The 20430-nt window shown below is 59.6% G+C and overlaps 1 protein-coding gene across 1 annotated transcript in view; it reads right to left on the reverse strand.

The window, feature by feature from the left end:
- The window catches only part of AJAP1 (adherens junctions associated protein 1), a 111482-nt gene that overhangs the window by 5949 nt on the left and 85103 nt on the right, over window positions 1-20430 (reverse strand). Inside the window, exons 3-5 of the mRNA XM_032302897.1 lie at window positions 4960-5047; window positions 2560-2802; window positions 513-644 (exon numbers count right to left, since the gene is read on the reverse strand). Of these exons, the coding sequence (XP_032158788.1) occupies window positions 572-644; window positions 2560-2802; window positions 4960-5047 (404 nt within the window). The 3' untranslated portion in view covers window positions 513-571. The remainder of the gene's footprint in view (window positions 1-512; window positions 645-2559; window positions 2803-4959; window positions 5048-20430) is intronic.

Raw genomic sequence — 20430 nt, forward strand, 5'->3', positions numbered from 1 at the left:
TGTTCCTATCCAGCAGAGCGTGGAAAATTCATCCTGTTTTGGTGCCGGTCCCTGGCTTCAAATTAGTAGATGCCTCGACTCTTCCTTTATCATTTCCCTTCCAATCTCTTATTTTTATATTCCAAAATTGTACTTTCATTCGACTTCACGTCCCCTACCCCGATGTAGAGACGTCCGACGCGGGGGTGATGCCCACCCGCATAGCCCCTTCGCGGGTCTCCCCGGGTTTCCCTGGCAGCCGGCCGCCCGGGCTGGGGCCTTTCCCGGGGCTGGGACGGTGCAGCCGTTCCTGGGGTGTCTGTCCTGCCTCCATGGGGGTTATTTCTAACAAGTACAGCAGAGAGACCACAAGCCCAGCCCTCCAGGCTTGCCCTCGGGGCGGCAACACCTGCCGGTGTCCAGAAGGGCTCCCAGTTGTCCCAGCGTGGAGGCGGGGGAGGGGGAGGGGTGGGGGAGGGGAAGCAAAGAGGGAAAAAAAAAATCAATCGATGTCCATAAGGAGAGGTACGTACCATGATACAGACACGTGGCGTCTGCCCTGCCCCCAGGAGGTAAACAAGACTTCGGCCAGTCAGCAGGAGATTTCAAACCATTTCTCAGACACAAAGGCCACAGGAATAAGGTGCCGATCAGAGGAGGAGGGTCTGTGGCAAGCAGAAAGTCAGGCTCGCGTGCGCGTCTGCGGAGCAGCTGACCGGCGGGCCGGCTGGCGCTGCTGCCCAACCCTGGCCTCTTGAGCCGGGAAGAACCCAGAAAGGTAATGCTCGGCCCGGACCCACTGGCCTTCGGCGGGCAGGGGACCCTCTCCTGCGGCCCGCGAACACCCACGTGCACCCCGGAAGGCCTTGGAGGACACGGAGCCTGAGGGACCGTGGGCGGAAGGAAGCTGGTATTCCAGATCTCAGATCTCACCCAAAGCTTGGGGTGTCCCCCTCCCAGGGCAGGGATCCCGCCTGCTTCGCTGCGTGCCCACCATGGAGTGGGCGGGGCCTGACCCCTGAAATGGGTCTCTTGGGGTTTGTCACTTTTGAGACCTAAGCTACCACGTCCAAAGGCCAGGGAAAGCCAACAGAGCATTGCCTTAGGCCAAAAAGCAAGAACCCGTTCCACCCAATGCTTTCGAGCCAGGGCTAAGGGCGCTGGCGGTGCCCACCTTGCCCCTGGATGGGCCAGAGGGGCACCAGGGGGGAACGGCCATGTGGCCGCTCAGCATCCCACCCGCTTCCCCCAAACTGAAGCACTGGTTGGCCAGAATTCACGTCCAAACCGACACATGCGCCTCCGTGAAATGGTTGGAAAACCTTTCGCCAATTCTCTGTGCCCTGGGCCTTCTGGAAGCCTGGGATGCCACCAGGAGCTCCCCAGACGTGACAGTCAAGGCAGCACGGGCCGGAAGGACAGTCCTGAGTCCCTGCTGTCCACCCTCCTGAGCTGGGAAGGGGAGCATCCCAGGGAATAATGCAGAGACCAACGTGGAGATGCGGCGGGGCGGGGGGGTGGGGTGGGGGGTGTGGTTAAGGAAGGCCCCTCATTCTCACGGCCAGGATGAGGGCCCATTAACCATGGGCACCACAGCTGAACGTCACCCTGAGTCTCCTCGACCCTGGTTCTGGGAGGAACGCTTCCGGGCCCCTCGGGCATTCCCCCCTCGCGCTACTACTACCACTGACGGGGGTCCCTGGGGTCCTCCTGGTTTCCTATTCACTTCCTCCTAAGATGTTTAGGGGGTTGGAGAATTTCTCTTTTAAATTTACAAAATGGTGCATATGTGTATGCTGCCTTAAAAAATAATAGCTTATTGATATTTTCATCTAATTCCAGATAAACCCTCGGAAGCTGACTCGAGAGTTTCTTAAATGTTCCCAGGGATGGTTTCAGGGCCATGTCTTCTTTGAAGGATTACCCATGATTAATAAAAAGGAGCATTTAATAACCAGGACTCTGGCTGGTATTTGATAGTTCCCGAGATGTGCCGCTGACATCTTCCTGATGGGTGTTCGGAGAGACGGACGGGGAGCGCGTTGGTATCGGAGGCCCAGGACCAGCCGGACAGGACGCCTGCTCGGCCTCCAACGGGACCAGCCGGACAGGACGCCTGCTCGGCCTCCAACGGGACCAGCCGGACAGGACGCCTGCTCGGCCTCCAACGGGACCAGCCGGACAGGACGCCTGCTCGGCCTCCAACGGGACCAGCCGGACAGGACGCCTGCTCGGCCTCCAACGGGACCAGCCGGACAGGACGCCTGCTCGGCCTCCAACGGGACCAGCCGGACAGGACGCCTGCTCGGCCTCCAACAGGCGACGTCCAGGGCGGGGAGGGCCTTCCGTCAGCTCTCCGAGGGCGCGGCCTGGAGGCGACCACAGCGGCCGCAGGTTCTGTCTCTGGCTGGTGACACACCTCCTTCCGTCCACCCCGCCCCCTCCTTCCGCCAGGCCAGCCGTGTGCGCACTCGCTCGGGCCCCTAAGGACCCAGGAAGGTGCCCCCCCCCCCCCGCCCTGGTCAACAGCACCCGGTGACGATGCCGGGACGTCAGGGTCTGGCCCAGGCCCGAGCTTACCGGTTCCCGTTAAACGTGGATTTGTACTCGGCTGTCGGGTGTAGCGTCTCGTCGGTGTACATGGGCACGGACGCCCGGACACACTCGTGGGAGCACTGCAGGGTCTCATTATAGGCCGTGAAGATGTCCAGGCTGCTGGGCACCCGGGCGGGGGTGAAGTCCGTCAAGTTCTGGCAGCTCTCCTCCTGCTGGTTGACCTTCCGCTGGTGGCTGTTCCGACGCGTGTTCCCGCTTCGGGCGCAGCTGGAAGACAGAGGAGTCGGGCTGGGGTGCGGCGGGCAGGGGCCGAAACCCAGCACTTCGACGGGGGCACCTTCGTCTCCAGGCATTAATTATTCGTCATTTCCTGTTAGATGGTGATTCCCAGCCTCTTCGCCAAGACCGACCACAATGAAACAATCAGCTCGCGCTCCCTCTCTCCCTGTTTTTTGGGTCTGTTTGTCAGTAAAATCTGAATGTTAATGTGGCCGTTACCGCAGGGCAGATGACGAAGAAAGTGTCTGAGCCGCGCTATCCCAGAGCTGAGGCCGCGTCTGCCGGAAGGATGTCAGCCGGGCCGTGGTGGCTGACTCGGTTTCCCCATGAAGGGATGGGTACAGGTCGGGCTGCTCTGGCGGCTCCTTCTGGAAGGGGCTACGTAACCGTCATCGGGGAGAATTATTACACGGGGGACCCTGCGTCCTCAGCCCCGCCCTAGCCCAGGCTGGAACTGAACATGGATCGTGCACCCTTCACGGCCATCCGGTCCGCGGGGAGCTCTGGTCCGCGGGCCCCACGGAGGCTCCCCCGTTCCTCGGGGCCACACGAGCCCTCTCGGGATCGCCAAGGATGGACGTGGGAATCCCGGCCTTGTCAGCCAAGGGATCTGGGGGAGCGGGCCTTCGGCGACCTCTCCCAGGCACTTCCAGCAAGTCACAGGAGGGATACGTGGAAGTCCCAGCCCAGCGGAGGAGAGCAGCTAGGAGGAAGTGTGGGGACCCCCAGCTTGGGGAGCCAGTTCCCCTCCCCCGTCCCCGCTGTGCTCAGAGCCAACGCGGAAGGATGCGGCCGTGACAGGTGAGGGTCCATGAGCCCATCTTCCTGCAAGTCACGGACGTGGCCTGTCTCATTTTCCAAGGAGAGGAGCCCTGCTTCCTGGTGCAGAAGTCGCACCCCACAAATAAGGGTGGGAAGAGCAATGCAAAAGCCAGGGGACCCCCCCCCGCCAATGTCATGGGACATCCTCATCACTGCTGGGTGGTCGTCCCCAGAAGAACTCTCTGAGGCTTTGCTGCAGACCCAAATGTGGGAAACCAAGAGGGGACAGTGTCCCCCACCCGCTCCGGAGACTGTCAAGACGGTCGATGGCGTTTGTCCAGCCACACATCCGTGGGATCCTGGGCCCCAGAGCCCCTTCTCCTGCCAGCCAGGCCCTGCCCAAGATGCCTCGTGGCGAGTTTAGAGTTGTCCTCATCACCTGCCCCAGAAAATGCCCTGGGATTCGGGTTTGCTGGCCTCCAGGAGGCCTCACGCATTTGCTGTGAGGTCTGCTTTGGAGCTGTGCCAGTCCCAGCTCTGCTAACCGAGGAGACTGGCTTTCTCTCGGATTGCTGTCATCGGGACACTGGGGAGCAGCTGCCCCCATCAGCCCCCATGACTTCCGACCACCTCCTGGCAACGACCGCGGGATGGTCTGGGTGTACCACTCTACAAGGAGTCCGACCTTTGATGCTAAAAGTGAACACATTTGCTGGAGGGGTGGCTGCGGGCAGATGGGGCCTCAGAGGCATGTGTGCGGCAGGGTCACCCGGCACTGCCCGATTTTTCCCGGGGTGTAGCAGGTGTGCTCACCTAGCAAGGCCAACCTCAAAGTAGGCCAGTTTCCAGGAGGAAACAGGCGAAGATCAGCTACTCGGAGAAAAGCAATAACCTAGTTCGACAGACACACAGCGGCCGCAGGAGGAGGGAAGGAGTCGGGCTGAACACGGTCCCTGCACAGCCAGGGCAGTGAGGGGTGGGCGCGGGTCCGCCCAGGCCGCTGGCGAGTTGGCTGGGCGGCGTCGGCAGGCACGCCTGAGGCTGACACAGGCTTCGGAGACCAGAACACCGGCTGCCTGAGAACTGTGACGGAGGCGGGGCTCGCTCGCCTCCTGCAGGGAAAGCCGCGGTCAGGGGCACACCCCGCCCAAGGCCCGAGTCGGGCAGGGTGGTGCCTACGGCCGGTCGAGCTGCCCCGGGGCTGAAGGCAAGCGCGCTGCGGCAAGGCCACGAGCTGCCCCCGATTCTCTGGCCCAGATGAGGGAAACAACGCCCTGGGATGCGAGGCAGGACCGCGTCTGAGAAGTAGGAAATGCTCTGTGCACACTTCCCGGGGGACCCCCACAGCCCCGTGTCCAGACCAGAGGGGCCGAGGAGCCTTACCAGTTTTTTAAGACAAGAGTTGTAATCAGAGCAGCTATGACCATGATGAGGGAGACAGTGATGGTGATAATCTGATGGACAGCCAGACCTGGAAAAGAGGAAGGGGGGCAGCCATGAGACCCGGGCACGAGACACAGGAACTCAGGAAGGGCGGGGCCGGCTCCTGCACACTCCGGTCTCTCCTACCCCACGGCAGGGGCCGGCAGGAGCTGGGTCCCCTGGAGTCCAGGAAGGGAGGCCCCGGCCCTGGCATCTCCTAGTTCCCCAGCTGTCACCCGGCCCACGGGCAGCTGTGTCCTGTCCTGCACCTGCCAAGCCCCTCACTGGCCCAGGCAAGCTCCGGCTGAGGGCCGCCCCCAGGACCTGTCACCCTTCCTCCGCCTGCTCCCCCCGGGTGAGTTCTCCGTTCCGAGCACTAGGCCTTTACGTGGGAGCAGGTGTGGCCTGACCCAAGAGGGGCCAAGGCAGCCCAGGATTTGTTGGGGAGGGAGGAGAGGGTGGACAAGCGTTGACCTCCTGGCAGGGGCTCCCTGGAGGAACGCGTCCTCTTTCCAGAGTCCTCTCCGAGCGGCTCGCTGCCTGTTGCGGTTCCAGGAATCAACGATCCGGGCCTCGAAGCTGATGCTTCTCAAAAGCCTAGAAAGGGACCCGCAGTCTAGCCTCGCTGGCCTGTGTCTGCTGTGTGTGTGCATGGGGACGGAGCGTTCAGGGGTGCCCTGGCGGGGCCAAGTCAGGGACAGAAGCAGGGCGGCCTGAGCCCCGCCGGAGAGCTGTCTGGGACCCCCACACGGGGATAGCAGAGGCCCGGGATTCTCTCCTACTCTGTCCCTCTGACCCCACCCCTGCACCACCTTCCACTAAGCACAGAGGCAGGGGTGGGAGGTGAGGCTCCCGGCTCTGGTCTTCCACGAGGCTACGTCCCCCCCTGACCACGCACCCGTCACATCCTTCCTGGAGCACGGACACTCACTGGGGACATGCCGGGCAGACACCGCGGGTCCGTAAAAGCCCCCTCCGACCAGGAAGAACGCTTCCTACCTGAGGGGCTGGGCCGTAAGGTTGCCGGGGGTGGGGGAGGGCTGCGGAGAGCCCTGCAGCGGGCAGCACCCCGTCTCACCGAAGGGCTAATTTCCCCGTGTCCTCGCACCTGGAAGCTGTAAGCACTTGCCTCTCGCCACTCCCGGAGCCCCCGGCAGAGACGCACCTGTCACCCCCGAGGAGCCCGGCGGGTCCCTGGGTGAGAACGAGACGGGTGCCCGCGGCCCGCCGGGGAGGATTTCGAAATGTGCGATTTTCCTGGCGGTCTCCCAAGGACACAGTCTCGCAAACAGATGTTACCTCTCCACTGAGTACGATCCTCGTGGGGAAATTGCTAATACATGATTCAAAGTTGGCATGGCCAGAACACAAGCTTTCTCTTCCTGTGTGCCCGTCTTCGGGGCTATTTCTGTTGGTCGTGAGGGATTCCCATCCTGAGCCCACAGGATAAGCACCGCCAGGAAGACAGGAGAAGACACGGATGTGACGGAAAGCCCTTCAGGTGTTCCTTCATGCCCCGACTCAGAGCCGTTACGGAGCACCTACTGCATGCAGACGCTCTCAGCTTCGACGAGCTCGGCAGGTCAGCTTCCCTAGGGCCCGTTTCTTCACTTGATCTCAGCCAAAGCCTGAGAAGCGATCTAGCCTCCCCCCTTTTATTAAACGACAGCGTCTACTGCTGGTTCTGGCCCAAGAAAGGGGCCTCGTCCCCTGCATACCTGCCCAGCCCCGCACACCCTCTAACACAGCCCCTTCCGACTGTCGCTCTGTGGCCGATCACATTTATACCTGAAAAGGAGAAAAGAAAAACCAGCGGAACAGCGAGAAACATAGCAATATAGTCCTAAGGTTTGCCTTATCCTGGAGGCCCTTCTCCTGCCTTTGGTGTGAATCCTCAGCTATAGAAGTCACCATGTTGAATTGTGGAAGAAACGAGAGCCGGGTTAATAACCAGGCAAGGTCACGGGCTATGCGTTCCAGAAGGACTTCTTTGTGCCGGGCACCTTGCCAAGCTTCCCTGTGACCCGTCGAAACCATCATCATCATCCTGCACTTTCGCACCTGCCTGACCGACGAGGAGCCTGGGCTGAGGAGTAAAGCGACTTTCCACCGTCGTCCGGCAGAGCCAGGACCAAAGGCAAATCTTTGCTCTGAGCCTCCGAGAAAACCCAGCATCGGACGCCCAGCTAGCCCGTCTGTGGCTGCCTCCTGGTCGGCAGACTTGCCAGAGGCGGACACCCCAGGACCCCTCCCGTATTTGACTTGCAGGGCAAACAAACAGCCTTCTGCTGCAGCGCCTGGCCCCCGAGTTCTGACGGGCCCCTGGGCTCACGCATGGGAGCTCCACAGTTACAAGAAGATCTCACAGACCCCATGCTCACGACGGTGGGACAAGGATCAGGCCTTTGGACATGTGGCAAGAACAGCACTTGTAAGAAGCAGGTTGGAAGACAGAAAACCCATAAGGATGACTCCTGGCTTCCTGTCTCGGGGAGGTCGGCTACTAAGCAGAGGACAGAACAGCATGTGAGAAGCGGTGTCCTCTTCCAATCATCTGCCCGTTATTCAGTCCTCCCCGAGTGCCAAGAGTCCTTTCTTCATCTGTGAATATCCCTCAAGTCTTGGTGTGATGCCGGGTGGGCGAACCTTGCCACAAAGGGCCAGAGAGTAAATATTTGAGGCTTTGTGAGCAGTGTGGTCTCTGTCGCCACGTCCCAATCCGGCCATTATGGGGCAAGAACAGCCACGGATAATATGGGGGGAAATGGGCGTGGCTATGTGCCAATAAAACTTTATTTATAAAAACAGACTCAGCCAGATTTGACTTCCAGGCTGCAGTGTGCTGGCCACTAATTTAGGTGAATAGCTGAGTGTTTGCCTTATACATTAAATACAATATGTATCTATTTTGAAAGATCTATTAAAACTGGGATTCAAACTGAAGGCCTTTGGTTCTGAAGACTAGAACCTTCCCTCTCCATCATTAAGGGTTTCCTGAGTTCTGAGAATGTCACCGGCCACTGCCAAGGGGACTTCAAGGACAGCCACTGCCTCTACCGTGGCAAGCCGGACAGTCACAGTCAGCAACGGGCAGCTCCGTCCTGCTGGCTTTGTCCACGTGAGCCTGGCTTCAGAAAAGGTCACTTCGTGTGACAGTTTCCTCGAGAATCCAATGAGACAGAATTCTTGATTTTTGGAAACCAAACTCCAGGGAGAATTTTATCAGTTTAGTCCCTCTAAGGACCCTCAGAAGTATTTCAGCCACATGTCTTTCAATTTTCTCCATAAAGGTTGAAAAGGAGCTGCATTTTGCAAAAACACAAGAACGTGCAGATCGCAGAACTGGTGTGTCCAGCCACTGGCTCTCCCTGCCCCGTGCAAATAGTAGGTTCTTAGGAGGTTATACTCCCCCGATCTCTGCCTCTTCACTGACTTCTCCGAACACTCACACCTTCAACAGTGTTCCCTCAGGTCGGGTCCCCTGTGGACATGACACAGTGCAGGTGGGAACATCTGTCCCACAAACCCTACTGACCCCGGGCAAGGCAGTGCTTGAACAGTGTCTCTGCCAGCTGTCAGGCAGGCTGTGGCCGGCCAACAACGATGTCACCGGAGGGAAGGTACACCCAGGAAAGGGCAGAAAACACAAACTTCTCTCTCCATTGACAAGGTCAGTACCAAATCCGTCTTCAAATTCTCTGTGGTTCAGTCATGGTCCCAGAGTGCACCGCACGCCGTGGGGGGGTTCTTACTTCCCCTTCCTGACAGGTGTTGCCGCTCCTGCTAATTTAGGGGCTCTCTTGGCTCCTGGTAATTGCCACTGTATACTAATGTGCGAGGAATCAGCTGCCATCCAGATAATGAAAAATTATACCTGGAATAATGGATGGGGACAGATGGATTAGCAAACTCTGCATCAATCAATAGGGCTTTTATGGTTATATTTGTGGGGGTTGGTAATAAGATCAGGTCCTGGAGATTGATGGGAGCTGGTAATCCATCTCCGGGGCTGGATGACTTTCTCATGAAAAGAAGCCGAATCGAACGTGGGCCACTGTCGATGCAAAACCAACCCACTGAGAGCCTTCTCGCCTACCGCCCGGGGCGTGTGCGTGGTGCCCCGGGCTGGCGCGCTGGGACGACGGCAGGAGTGATGGCGCTGGGACGTGCTGAGGCAGAGGAACCTCAGCAGTTCACCGCGCAGAGCGGGGAGCTCATGTGCCTGCACCCTGGGAACCAAGGTCGGTGACCGGGGGGTCCAAGGATGTCTGTCTTCAGGGGCTTGAGGGGTGAGAGAGCACAGTGGGTTCCCAAAGAACCAATCACACGGTGAAAACAATATTCCTTCCCCACAAAGGCTGCAGAACGCGGGCTCGTGGCCCGTCTCTGACGAACAGCCGGGGAAGGCGGGACGCTCGCCGCGTGTGCTGCACGACGCCGGGCCGTCCGGCCCCGCTCTCCGGAGAAGGACGCCCTCTCAGGCCGGGGCTTGTTCTGAGTCACTGGGCCACCTCCTGGGACAGGGAGCTGCTGAGGGAAAACGTGTCTTCCCTGACCAGGGTGTTTCTCAGAGAAACAGGCTAGCTTCTGGGGTGGGGGAGACGAAGGAGCGTGTCGTTTCCTGAGGGACCCTGCCGGGTGTTCCACGCAGTGGGGGATGGGGGGCCCGGGGCCAGGACCCCGTGAGAGCAAGATGCCTCCCGCCGGGACGCTCTCTGGCTTAGGGCAGGGCTCCCCTGAACGGAGAAGAGAGCCCCAGCCTGGAAGGAGCCGTGCGAGCACCTCAGGGTAACATGGGGAAGGCAAAGGTGAGTCCTCGAAGCATCCCCCCAAGGACTCACGTCAAAGTGTCCTCAGCCGGAGACCCATGGCCCTATCTGAGACACCTCTGGTGGTCACACAGGGAGGAAGAGGTCCTCCTGGCGTCGAGGGGATAGAAGCTGAAGACGCCGGCTCTGTCTTCCTGTGCACAGGACGACCCCATAAGAAGGAGTGACCTGGCCCCAAACGTCATTCACTAACAAAAGGAATGCGTGAATGACATGAGGAGACGGTACCCATCGCAAACCATCCAAACCGACGTGCCGTGATGCCATCCCCGTGTAGCGTGTGGGCAGTGGGTCAGAAATGTCCGGACCACAGCCCCTGTGGCCCCAGAGCGGGAACGCAGTCCCCTGCCCATCACGCCCCGTTCCCCCTCCAGCCACCTCCTCCTTGGTGGCGAGGTGTGGCCGGCGGAGGGCCCAGGACTGAGTCGGCCCCCATAAGGGAGTCAGGCACACGGGAGGGGTAGCAGGTGTCCCGCACTGCCTTTGGCAAATTCGTCTGTAATGCTCGCCACAACCTCAAGCAGAGACGCTCCCCATTTCCGCAGAGAGGTTAGGGGACTTTTTCAAAGCTGCGCGGCGTAAGCTGGGAGGTCCCCGAGACGACCTTCAGGTTCAAAGATTCACTCAAATGACTCGGAATTGAGCTGTTGCGCTCAGTTTTGGTTTACTACAGTGTAGAAACCGGATTGAAATCTGCACCGGGACGAGGTGAGGGGGCAGGGTCCAGGAGAGACCAAGGGTGGTCGTACCTCCAGCCCGACCAGAGGTGGAGCAGACGCCCTGGGGCACAAGGCCCCCACCATGAGTCCCGTTATTAGTCCAAGACCCTCTCATCAGGCAAGACACTGATTTCCCAGGACCTGGGCTCAAGGTGGTTTCTTTGAGCAAGGATTACCCTTTCCTGCTAAGAAAAGCAGTGAAGACCCAGGAAAGCCGTGACTCAAACGCAAGCAGGCTTGCCCTGGGGCCATGCCTTGAGCTGGGGTCGTGCCCGGCCCACTGGAGAGCAGTGGTCCTTCCACCCTGGGGGGATGGCCAGTGGCCGTGCTGCTACGATCTGGAGAGAGTGTGGGGGTCAGCACGCACACCTCACTCCGAAAGGGGCTCCGAAAGGGACCTGAAGTTGGGCTCGCTCTGCCAGCATTACGCTCACTAAAGCTGTCCTACCCACAGGTCAGCCACATCGAGGAGCAAATTCCTCCGACGAGAACAACCTTCTCTGCCTTTGGAGACTCCCCTGCATTATAGAGCCCGGTGGGGAGACAGTGGGAGCTGGGGGCCCAAAAGATTGCCCAGCGGCCAGGTCCAGACCCCGAGCAAGTGCACCGGGGCCCGTGCAGAGTTTGGGAAGCTCCACCCACACCAGTGGTGTTGTCGTCGTTTTATGGGTTGAGCTGTGTCTCCCCAAAACTCCCACGCGCAAGTCCTAACCCACTGACTTGGAATTTCCGGAAATGGGGTTGCTGCAGACGTGACTAGTTAAGATGAGCTCGTACCGGGTCGGCGGCCCCAACCCCGCATGACCGGAGTCCTCATAAAAGGGGCAGATTTGGAGACACACAGGCCCACAGGGACAAGAGCGGAGTTGCGCTGTCAGAGCCCAGGAGCCACCGGACGCCGGGAGAGGGGCCGGACCATCCTTCCCGGGAGCCGTCGGAGGCGCGTGGCCCAGCCCTGCTGTCCTCTGGTCTCCACAAGGAGGTGCTGAGCCGACTCTGGTGCTGAGCCCACCGGCTCCCAGTGCGCCGCGAGGCCAGCCCTCGGACCTCGTGCTTCTCAGCTGACATGCTCTGCGGGGGCCCAGGAGCTATGGGGGTCGGACAGAGTCACGGAGGCTCATCGCCCTTCTTCAACTCTGCCAAGCCACCGTCCCCCGCCCAGCTGACTTCGGCCAGCCCCGAGACAGCTGGCGCCGGCTCCTGGGAGCCCAGACCCCGGGCAAGTGACCTGGTCTTCCCCCCACCCCAAATTATGTCCACCTGCCCCACCTCAGAATAGGACCTGATTTGGAAATAGGGTCTTCAGCGGTTTAATTAATTACCTAAGCACCTTGAAATGAAACGGCCCCGGATATGGAGTGGGTGGTCAGGGCAATGGCAGTTCCTGATAAAACCCTGCCGTGGGCCCAGAGAAACGTGGAAGAAATCCATGTGGCGGTGACGCAGGGGCTGGAGGCATGTGGCCATGAGCCCGGGGCCGCCAGCAGCCACAGGACCCTCTCCTAGAACCTTCGGAGACGGTGTGACCCTGCGGGCGTCTCCCTTCTGGCTTCAGTCCTCCAGAAGCTGGCAAGAATCAACTCCTGTTGTTTCAAGCCCGGGGCTGTGGGACTCAGCCCCCGGCGGCCCCAGGGGACTTGCACACTTGCCTTGTCTCACTTGACTTCTCTGCAAATAAGATCCCAGGAGAATTTATTTGGAGGCCGAGGGAACATCGTTAGCAGCAGGACCTGCGCACAGTAGGCCTCTGCGCCGGCGGGCGTCTTCTCCATGCGGCCGTGAGGATGGGCCTCGGGAGACCTGCTTCCGCTCCTGCACACACACGAGCCTTCTCGGACGGATGCCACTGGGACTGAGGTTTGTGTCTCTCCGTCCCTGGGGTCGCCAACACCACACTGAGTAGGAAGGCCCCGGAGCTCCCGAGACTGCGGCCTGAAGGCCAAAGGCAGCGCACCCCCCGACTCTGTAACTGAAGCTTTATGGGCACGTGGAATGTCTGAGGCTGCTTGGGGGCTACCAGGGAAGGGCTCAGTCGTGGGGCCCGGACGCCTAAAATATCTGCTCTCTGTCCCTTTAGGAATGAGTTGGGGGCCTCTGCCCCAGAGGTCCCCGAGAATTCCAGTGGTCGCTGCTGTGCCTGCCTGGCAGAGAGGGGGCTGGGGTGGCTGGGGACAGAGAGGACTGGCCCTCCGTGGCCCTGCCACCCCCGCCTTGTCTCAGGGCCTCTCCCTCCGCGGGACCACACACAGTCAACCCTCGTGGAAGAGGGTGCATGTGGGGTCTGCATTTCTGAGCCGAATCTGACGGCTAGGAGAGGGGGTTACTCACAGAGGCCAGACCCCGTCCATCTGGTCCCTTGGACTCACATTCACAGGCAGCAGCAACCAGGTGGTCGAATGGAGGCCCAGGAAACATGCCTCCCGCCTTGGGCCTGGAACACCCCAGAGGCCGGCTCAGACCTGCTCATTCACAGGCAGCGTCATTTCTGAGCAGAAAGGCGGGTCCTGGCTGGAAACCCAACCCCTCAGAGAGGAGGAGATGCTGGACTTCAGGAGCTGTGAAAAAGCGTGAGCCCTGGGGCTCCCTCCTCGCCTCTGCCTCTACCTCTCTCTTGCTTTGTTTGCTGCTCCCTCCCTCCCGTGCACAGGCACGCACAGAGAGGCACACGTGCACACACATGCACATAAGCCACCACACACCCACGCACACACAGGCACAACCACACACCCACGCACACATGGGCACACGCACGAATGCACACATGCACACATTTGCACACATGCGTGCACATAGGGACACACATGTGCACATGCACACATGGCCACAGATGCACACACATGCACACACGGTCACACATTTGCATGCACGCACACGTGGGCACACACAGAGGTCAGACAAAGCACATCGTGCACACACATGCGTGCACACAGGTCACACAAGCACACACATTTGCACGCACACACATGCGTGCACACGCGGCACGCACACTGACTTTATTGCTCATCTCATTCAAGAACAGACGCTGCTGTTGCTCAGCTTGGAGCTCAGTAGCCGATATGGAAATGACCCACTTCTTTGACTTAACTCCCAAGAGCACTGGGAGGTTTCAACAAAGGACGGCAGGCTAGGAACGAGTGTGCGCGGAGCCGGCCTCACTCCGGGCTAAGGAGACATCAGGGGCGGGGGAGGGACACCCCGCGGTGCCCCTCAGCCAGCAATTCCGGCCGGCAGAGGGGCCTCGGCTCTGGCAGCAGCATGGTCGGTGGGCATGGGCGCCGTGGCCAGGGCTCTGGGTCCCACGAGTCAGCGGCTGGACTACTCACCAGCAGCGCTGGCGCCCACCACCAGTGAGGAGGCCATGTTTAGCCCGCACGATGGTGAATGGGCCACGCCGCAAGTGAACGGTGCAGCACCCCTCCAGCCTGGCCGCCTCCCTCTCCGAGCGTCCTCGCCACGTGACCTGGATGTTCCTGTCCCGAGGAGGATGTGCCAGTGAGGCCGTCGCACTCCCAGTCAGGACCCCGTGCCCCGTGGGTGCACCGAGGGCAGAGCTCCTGCTACATAGGTGGTGTGCGGGCAGAGGTTGGCCCTGAGCACGTCGGGCCACTGGCTCCTTCGGACTTTTGGGGTCACAAGAGACTAGACCCAGGCCAAAGGCGGGAGCAGGGCGGACAGCCTCAATGGTGGAACGGCGGCCAGCCCAGCTGAGCTGACAGACAGACGGCCACTCCGAGGGTGTCCTTCCGCAGGCGCTCACCCTGAGGTCTGGGGCTGTTTGTTACGTGCTGTCATTGCTGGGCCTGCAGCTAACTGACACTCTCCGTGAAGAGGGGAGGGGACGGTCCTCCAGGCAAAGAGAAGGAGCTCCGCGGACGAAGGTCACAGGAGACTGCCAAGGGGGCCACATGGCAGGACGGCCTGGTGGCTTCAGGTCTCGAGAGCTCAGAGTGTCAGACATCACCAGGTGCCACAGCCCACTTCCTGTGCTGCCGAGTCCCGAGCAGCTTCTCACACTTGAGCCACAGTCTCAGGGTCTCCCCGTGGGAACCCAGTTCTGACACGTGGGAGGAAGTGAAGCAGACCGGGTTTTTTTGTAGAGGCGGCTGGGGCAGAATGAATGCACCTGCCTACAGGAGCTTTGATGGACGCAGGCCGTGGCCTTGCCTGGGAACCCTTCGCAGTGTCCAAAGCAGGAGTTCTGTGCTGTCCTTGGAAGCTTAGCTCCCTGCTCGAGACTCCTGATGCACGAGTTTGAGAACTGTCCGGCCGAGAAGCCAGTTTCATGGAGCTGGTGTGACCCAGCACCGCCCGGACAGTCCGACGCAGGCACTGTCCCCCTGCAGCACGTGCGCGTCTAAACCCCGGCAGAGCTCGCTCTCCACAGAGCTCGGTGGCACGCAGGCTCAGGGAGGAACGACCCCTGTCCCCCGTCCTGAGGGCCTGCTGTCCTCGGTTCCCCCAGGGCATCATCCACCTGCTGCCCCCGCGGCCCTCAGCAGACAGTTATAGGGTGGAGAGAAGAAACTCCACTTAGGAGACCTGGATCTGGGGCAGCTGCTCCTTGTTGCCTGGCCGTGACTTGGACAAGACCTGCCTCGGTGGTCAGAGGTCAGAGAAGGGCTGTCCATGACGCATGTCGATGACGAGGTCCCCCAGAGCATCCCGGAGCACTGGTCCTGGGCTCCGAGCTGGGTGTCCCCAACATGCAGAGCTGGCCGTTCCTCCAGCCCCCACCAAGTCTCTCCCCACTGCTGGTATCTGGACTGGGGCCCCGTGCTGGCCGCTGCTCTCTGCACGCCCAGAGCTGGAGCTCACCACTGCATTGCTCACGCATCGCTCACCGATGGAGCTATGGAAACCCATCAACGGCCACCTTCCAGAGACCGGGCAAGCTCCCAGTCCAATCTCTGGACTGACCAAGTCTGAGGGGCAGGGGGGAGGGTCCAGCCTGGTCTCTTCAGAGCACTGTGCAGCCTGCAAACAGCCCGGGGGCTCAGCTGGCGGTCAACTCTGCCCTCAAAGTTCACTGATGGTTGGATGGAGCCAGCAGGAGGCAGAGGCCGATCCCTGCCTTCCAATAAAATCCCTGCAAAGCCCTCGAGTTTGGGGAAACTGCAAGGCAATTCTGATGGGGTGGGGAGCATGGCAGAGAAAGGGAAACGTGGGAGTGCCTACCAGCTTCCCACAGGGGTGCTCTGAGCCCTTTTTCAAAGCTTCCTGGTGGGGAATATCCTTGATCCCAACAGCAACCACTGTTTTTATGCCGCTAGCTGCCATTCTATTAAAAACAATAAACAGGCAAATAGATGCATTTAACAGGCCCAATATTCCCTCTCCGACCCACAGGCCCTGTGTGGCCCTCTCTTTGCCCTCGGATAGTTGTCTGATCCCCCTTATCCCACTGGGAGGGGCCTTTGATGAGGATCACAGCTGTCCTCACCCCCAGCTCCAAGGCAGGGCCACCTGGAGGGTCAGCTGAGAAGGGCAAGACATGGCAGGTCTGGGCAGTGGTGGCTCCAGGACCAAGTCAGGAGAGGAGGGAGGAGTGCCTGAGGGGTGGGAGGCGCAGGGGAGGGGTGGTGTGCTGGATGATGGAGGCCGGCGGGGTAACATCAGCCTTTGGCTTGGGCGTGTGGTCCTCACGACATCCGAAGCCATGTTGGCAAGTCAGCCTTTCAGGGCCCAAGACTCAGGCCCCATCAAAGAGAGACAAGCAAGAACCAACAGAACATCCAAGCTCAGCCTGCGGGACCAGAAGCCAGGAGCCCCTGTGAGTTTGGAGAACAGAACAGGTTCCGCTCTCCCAGCCCCGAGAGGACAGCCGTTTGGAGTCAAGGAGGCGTGTGCAGGCTGCAGACAGAGATGGGGGCCGAAGACTTCCGAGGAGGATGGGGCTTCCAGAACGACGGAAACCCGCTTTCCAGTTCTCATGCTCCCAACCTAGTTGGCTGAGGAGCAGCCTCTGGGGCAGGAATTGGCAGACGTTCCCTGTGAAGGGCCAGGGGTCAGAATTTAGGCTTGGAGGCCCATAGGGTCTACACCGCAACCACTCACCTCTGCCGCTGCACCTGTGAACCTGCTACAGATCCAGAAAAAGAAATGGGTGCAGTCACGTCCCAGTAAGACCCTGCCTGGGGCCACTGACATTTAAATTTCAAACAATTCTCATGTGTTATGAAACACCATCCTTTTGATTTGTGCTACCTCTATAAAAAAAAGATTTTATTTATTCATTTGAGAGAGAGAGACAGAGTGTAAGCAGGGGGCAAGAAGAGAGGGAAAGGGAGAAGCAGACTCTCTGCTGAGCAGGGAGCCTGATACGGGACTCGATCCCAGGAGCCTGGAATCATGACCCAAGCCAAAGGCAGATGCTTAACTGACTGAGCCACTCAGGTGTCCTCATTAGATTCTGTCCATAGCTTTTCATGCACAATGTCCAGCACTGAACCGAAGTTTACCGGGCACACCAGGGGACAGCAACAAAGAACAAAATCCAGGAGGAAAGAGATGACAAAAGAATCACCAGGCATTGGTGTGATCAGGTGCGAGCTTTAAAATTCAAGGTGGTTAATAGAGTAAAGAGACTAGATTGTCTCTTTACAATGGAGGCTTACACAGATACTAACATCTTACACATAAATCATGTCTAGGGACAATGTACATAGGTCTAGATAATTTTGAGGAAAACAGAATGGATTCCTGCTAATTCCCGTGGGATGGGTCCCGGGAAGCTGCGGTTCCCTCTCTGGGTCCTGGTGTCCCCACCCACATAATGGATAATTCAGTCTGCATTAGTGGTCCTCCAACCATCCTCCTGAACCTGGACACTGTGCTTTCGGGAGCCATGGGAGACTCGAGGGCAGTCTGGGGTCCTCCCTCCCACCTTAACTGTGCTGCCCTACTTCAGCCTCTTCTCCATGCCAGGTATACAAGATTTCCCTAAAAAGAACCGTGAAAACCTTTGGATGGATCAGTGTGGGGGGTCTTTCCAGCAGCAACGATGCATGATTCTATCAAAGAAGGAGGTTTGTGAGAGGCTCCAGCTAGACTCTTCAGAGGAGGGAAGGGACGAGCAGGAGGGACCCCTGAGGAGGACCTGTCTGGGGGCCAGAACAAGGGCCACATGGCCAAGGAGCCACAGGGGCCTGATGAGGTCTTTGTGGGCCCCACTGAAGTCTCCCTCCTCCCAGTGCTCCCGCTGTTGTCTCGTGCCTTGAATTTGCCATTTTGGTCCTGGTTTTATAGATGTCTTTGAGAGGCAAACTCCTTGTAAGAATAAATCTTTCAGGTGACACTGTAACGGGGTGTGGTGTGTGGGAAGGCGTGGGAAGTCAAGATCACTTCTTATTGGCTGAATGATTCAAAAAAGCAAGAGAACCTTGGGTCCTGACGCAAGTGGTGCTGCTGAGAAGCAAGGGACCGCGAGAGGCTAGCACCCCCGCCCCCAGAGGACTCCATGCAAAAGCTCTATTAGGCTCTGCTTGTGTGTCTGATCTACACTCTGCAACATAATAATCCTATTAGCTTAGCACCTACTATGTGCTACATGGACCACAGCCTTCCCAGCTTTGTAGGATGGGAAATATGGGCTCACGGTGATTGTCCTGTGCTCCCCCAGGCCATCCCACCTACCCTCAGAGCCAGGGTTACCATCTCTAACCCGACAGCATCTTCTCCTGCTGGGACGTCCCACTGGCTGCCCCCACCCCGTCTGCGGGGGGCTTCCCCTGGGGTAACTGCGCCTCCAAGCACAAAGCAAGCCTGCTCCTTCCTCGCCCCCATCCCAGTGTTCTTCCTCCTCTTCTCCGCTCCCTTCTCCTCTTCCTGCCTGTTCAACCCCTCCCTTCAAGACACCCTTGGCTTTACCCTCCTCATGTGTCTGTGACAGAGTCCTCCATGCACTGAGCCCTGGAGTCTGCTCAGTGGCCTTCCTGGCTAACCTGCCTTGTCTCACTGTGGGCACTGCCAGCACCACGCAGGGAGATGGCAGGCACATGGCATGGGAGGGGGTCTGGTGGCAATAGGATGGAGGGTCGGTGAGGTCCCGTCCAGTCGCCAGGCCCCCCTTCAAGCCCCTCAGGCCCTGTGTCTCCAGTCACCTGTGCACCCGGCTCCTGGCCAGGGCTGGCTGTGTGTCCGTGCCCAGTGACCCACTCTTATCATTCTAGAAAGGGATACACGCTTTGCAGAGGGCAGGGATGCTTCTTCCCTTGCTTTCATCTCCACTGCATCCTGTCCTCTTGGCTAAAGCGTCACCATTCGGTCTGCTCACCCATCTGTCTTCGGATGACAGGCTGGATCCTGGGTGAAACTGGGGAGCAGACCCCAGGCAGAACATGCAGAGCCGTGAGGACCGTGGCACATGTGGCTCAGGGTGGGGCCCTTTCCTTCAGCTCCCACAGTTCCCAGCACCGAGGCAGAGCTCGCTGCCCCCAGGCTCCTCACACAGCCCACTTTCTGGAGCCGCGGCAGCCCCAGTGCTCACTCCCAGTCACCCCCAGTGCCCCGGGCTGTGACGGGCCCGGATCCAACGTCTCTCCCAGGCCACACAGTGCTCGGCCAGGTCCATAACCACGTCATCCCTGGAGGACGGTGAAGAAACGGTTGCGACCAGGAAGAAATGGGTGGTGTGCAGGAGAAGCCCCTGGGGCACAGGCATGGGAGGTCCCCTGGGGGTAATGGAGGCCAGTGCCAGCTCGGGGACCCTGGGCAAGGAGATCGGCAGACCATTAGAGGCTTGGGTTCTGGAATGGAAGTCCGCAAAAGCTGTTCACTGCCTTCCTCACCCCCCAAGCCCAGGTCAGGATGCTGGGGGTCTCATCCCTGCCTCCTGGCTGCCCCACCGGGTATGTCTCCTTCTCCCTGGGACCATGGACGGCGCTGTTGGAGAGGAGCACGCACATCGTTTCCCCCCCCCCCCTTCCTCCCTGTCTGGCCGTCCCTCTGTCTCTGTCTGTCCCTCTCTCGGAGGTCTGGATCCCTTCCTCGCTAGTCTGGTCAGACCAAATGGGGGCCGCGAAGCCCTCTTCCCGAGGCGACAGCAGGGGTCCCGCTGCAGGAAGGGAGGCTGAGGGGGTTTCACAGGCGATTTCTGAGCTTTTCTGGGACCCCCGCTCCCATGGCACAGACCCCCTTCAGCCCCATCCTCAGGGGACCCACGTGTCCCGGCCGCGGGGGATGACAGGTACGCCGTTCCTGCCAGGCTTTCTCAGAAACCATTTTTAAGTTATGAGGGTGGCAAGGGCACCTGTCAGGTCCCTTCGGCCACTTCCTGTGTCCTTCCTTAGCACAGATTCTCAAGGGCAGGGAAGCAGTCCAGCCTGGACAGCGTGATGTGCGTCCATACCTCCTGCCTCCCTCTGCTGCAGGCGTGTGCACACACACGGGCAAACACAAGCACACGCACATACGAACACACCCTTCTTACACACCCGACTCCCTCTGCTGCAGGCGTGTGCACACACACGGGCAAACACAAGCACACGCACATACGAACACACCCTTCTTACACACCCGACTCCCTCTGCTGCAGGCGTGCGCACACACACGGGCAAACACAAGTACACGCACATACGAACACACCCTTCTTACACACCCGACTCCCTCTGCTGCAGGCGCGTGCACACACACACGGGCAAACACAAGTACACGCACATACGAACACACCCTTCTTACACACCCGACTCCCTCTGCTGCAGGCGTGCGCACACACACGGGCAAACACAAGCACACGCACATACGAACACACCCTTCTTACACACCCGACTCCCTCTGCTGCAGGCTGTGCGCACACACACGGGCAAACACAAGCACACGCACATACGAACACACCCTTCTTACACACCCGACTCCCTCTGCTGCAGGCGTGCGCACACACACGGGCA

Source organism: Mustela erminea, chromosome 10 (assembly GCF_009829155.1).
Source record: "Mustela erminea isolate mMusErm1 chromosome 10, mMusErm1.Pri, whole genome shotgun sequence".
Lineage (NCBI taxonomy): Eukaryota > Metazoa > Chordata > Mammalia > Carnivora > Mustelidae > Mustela > Mustela erminea.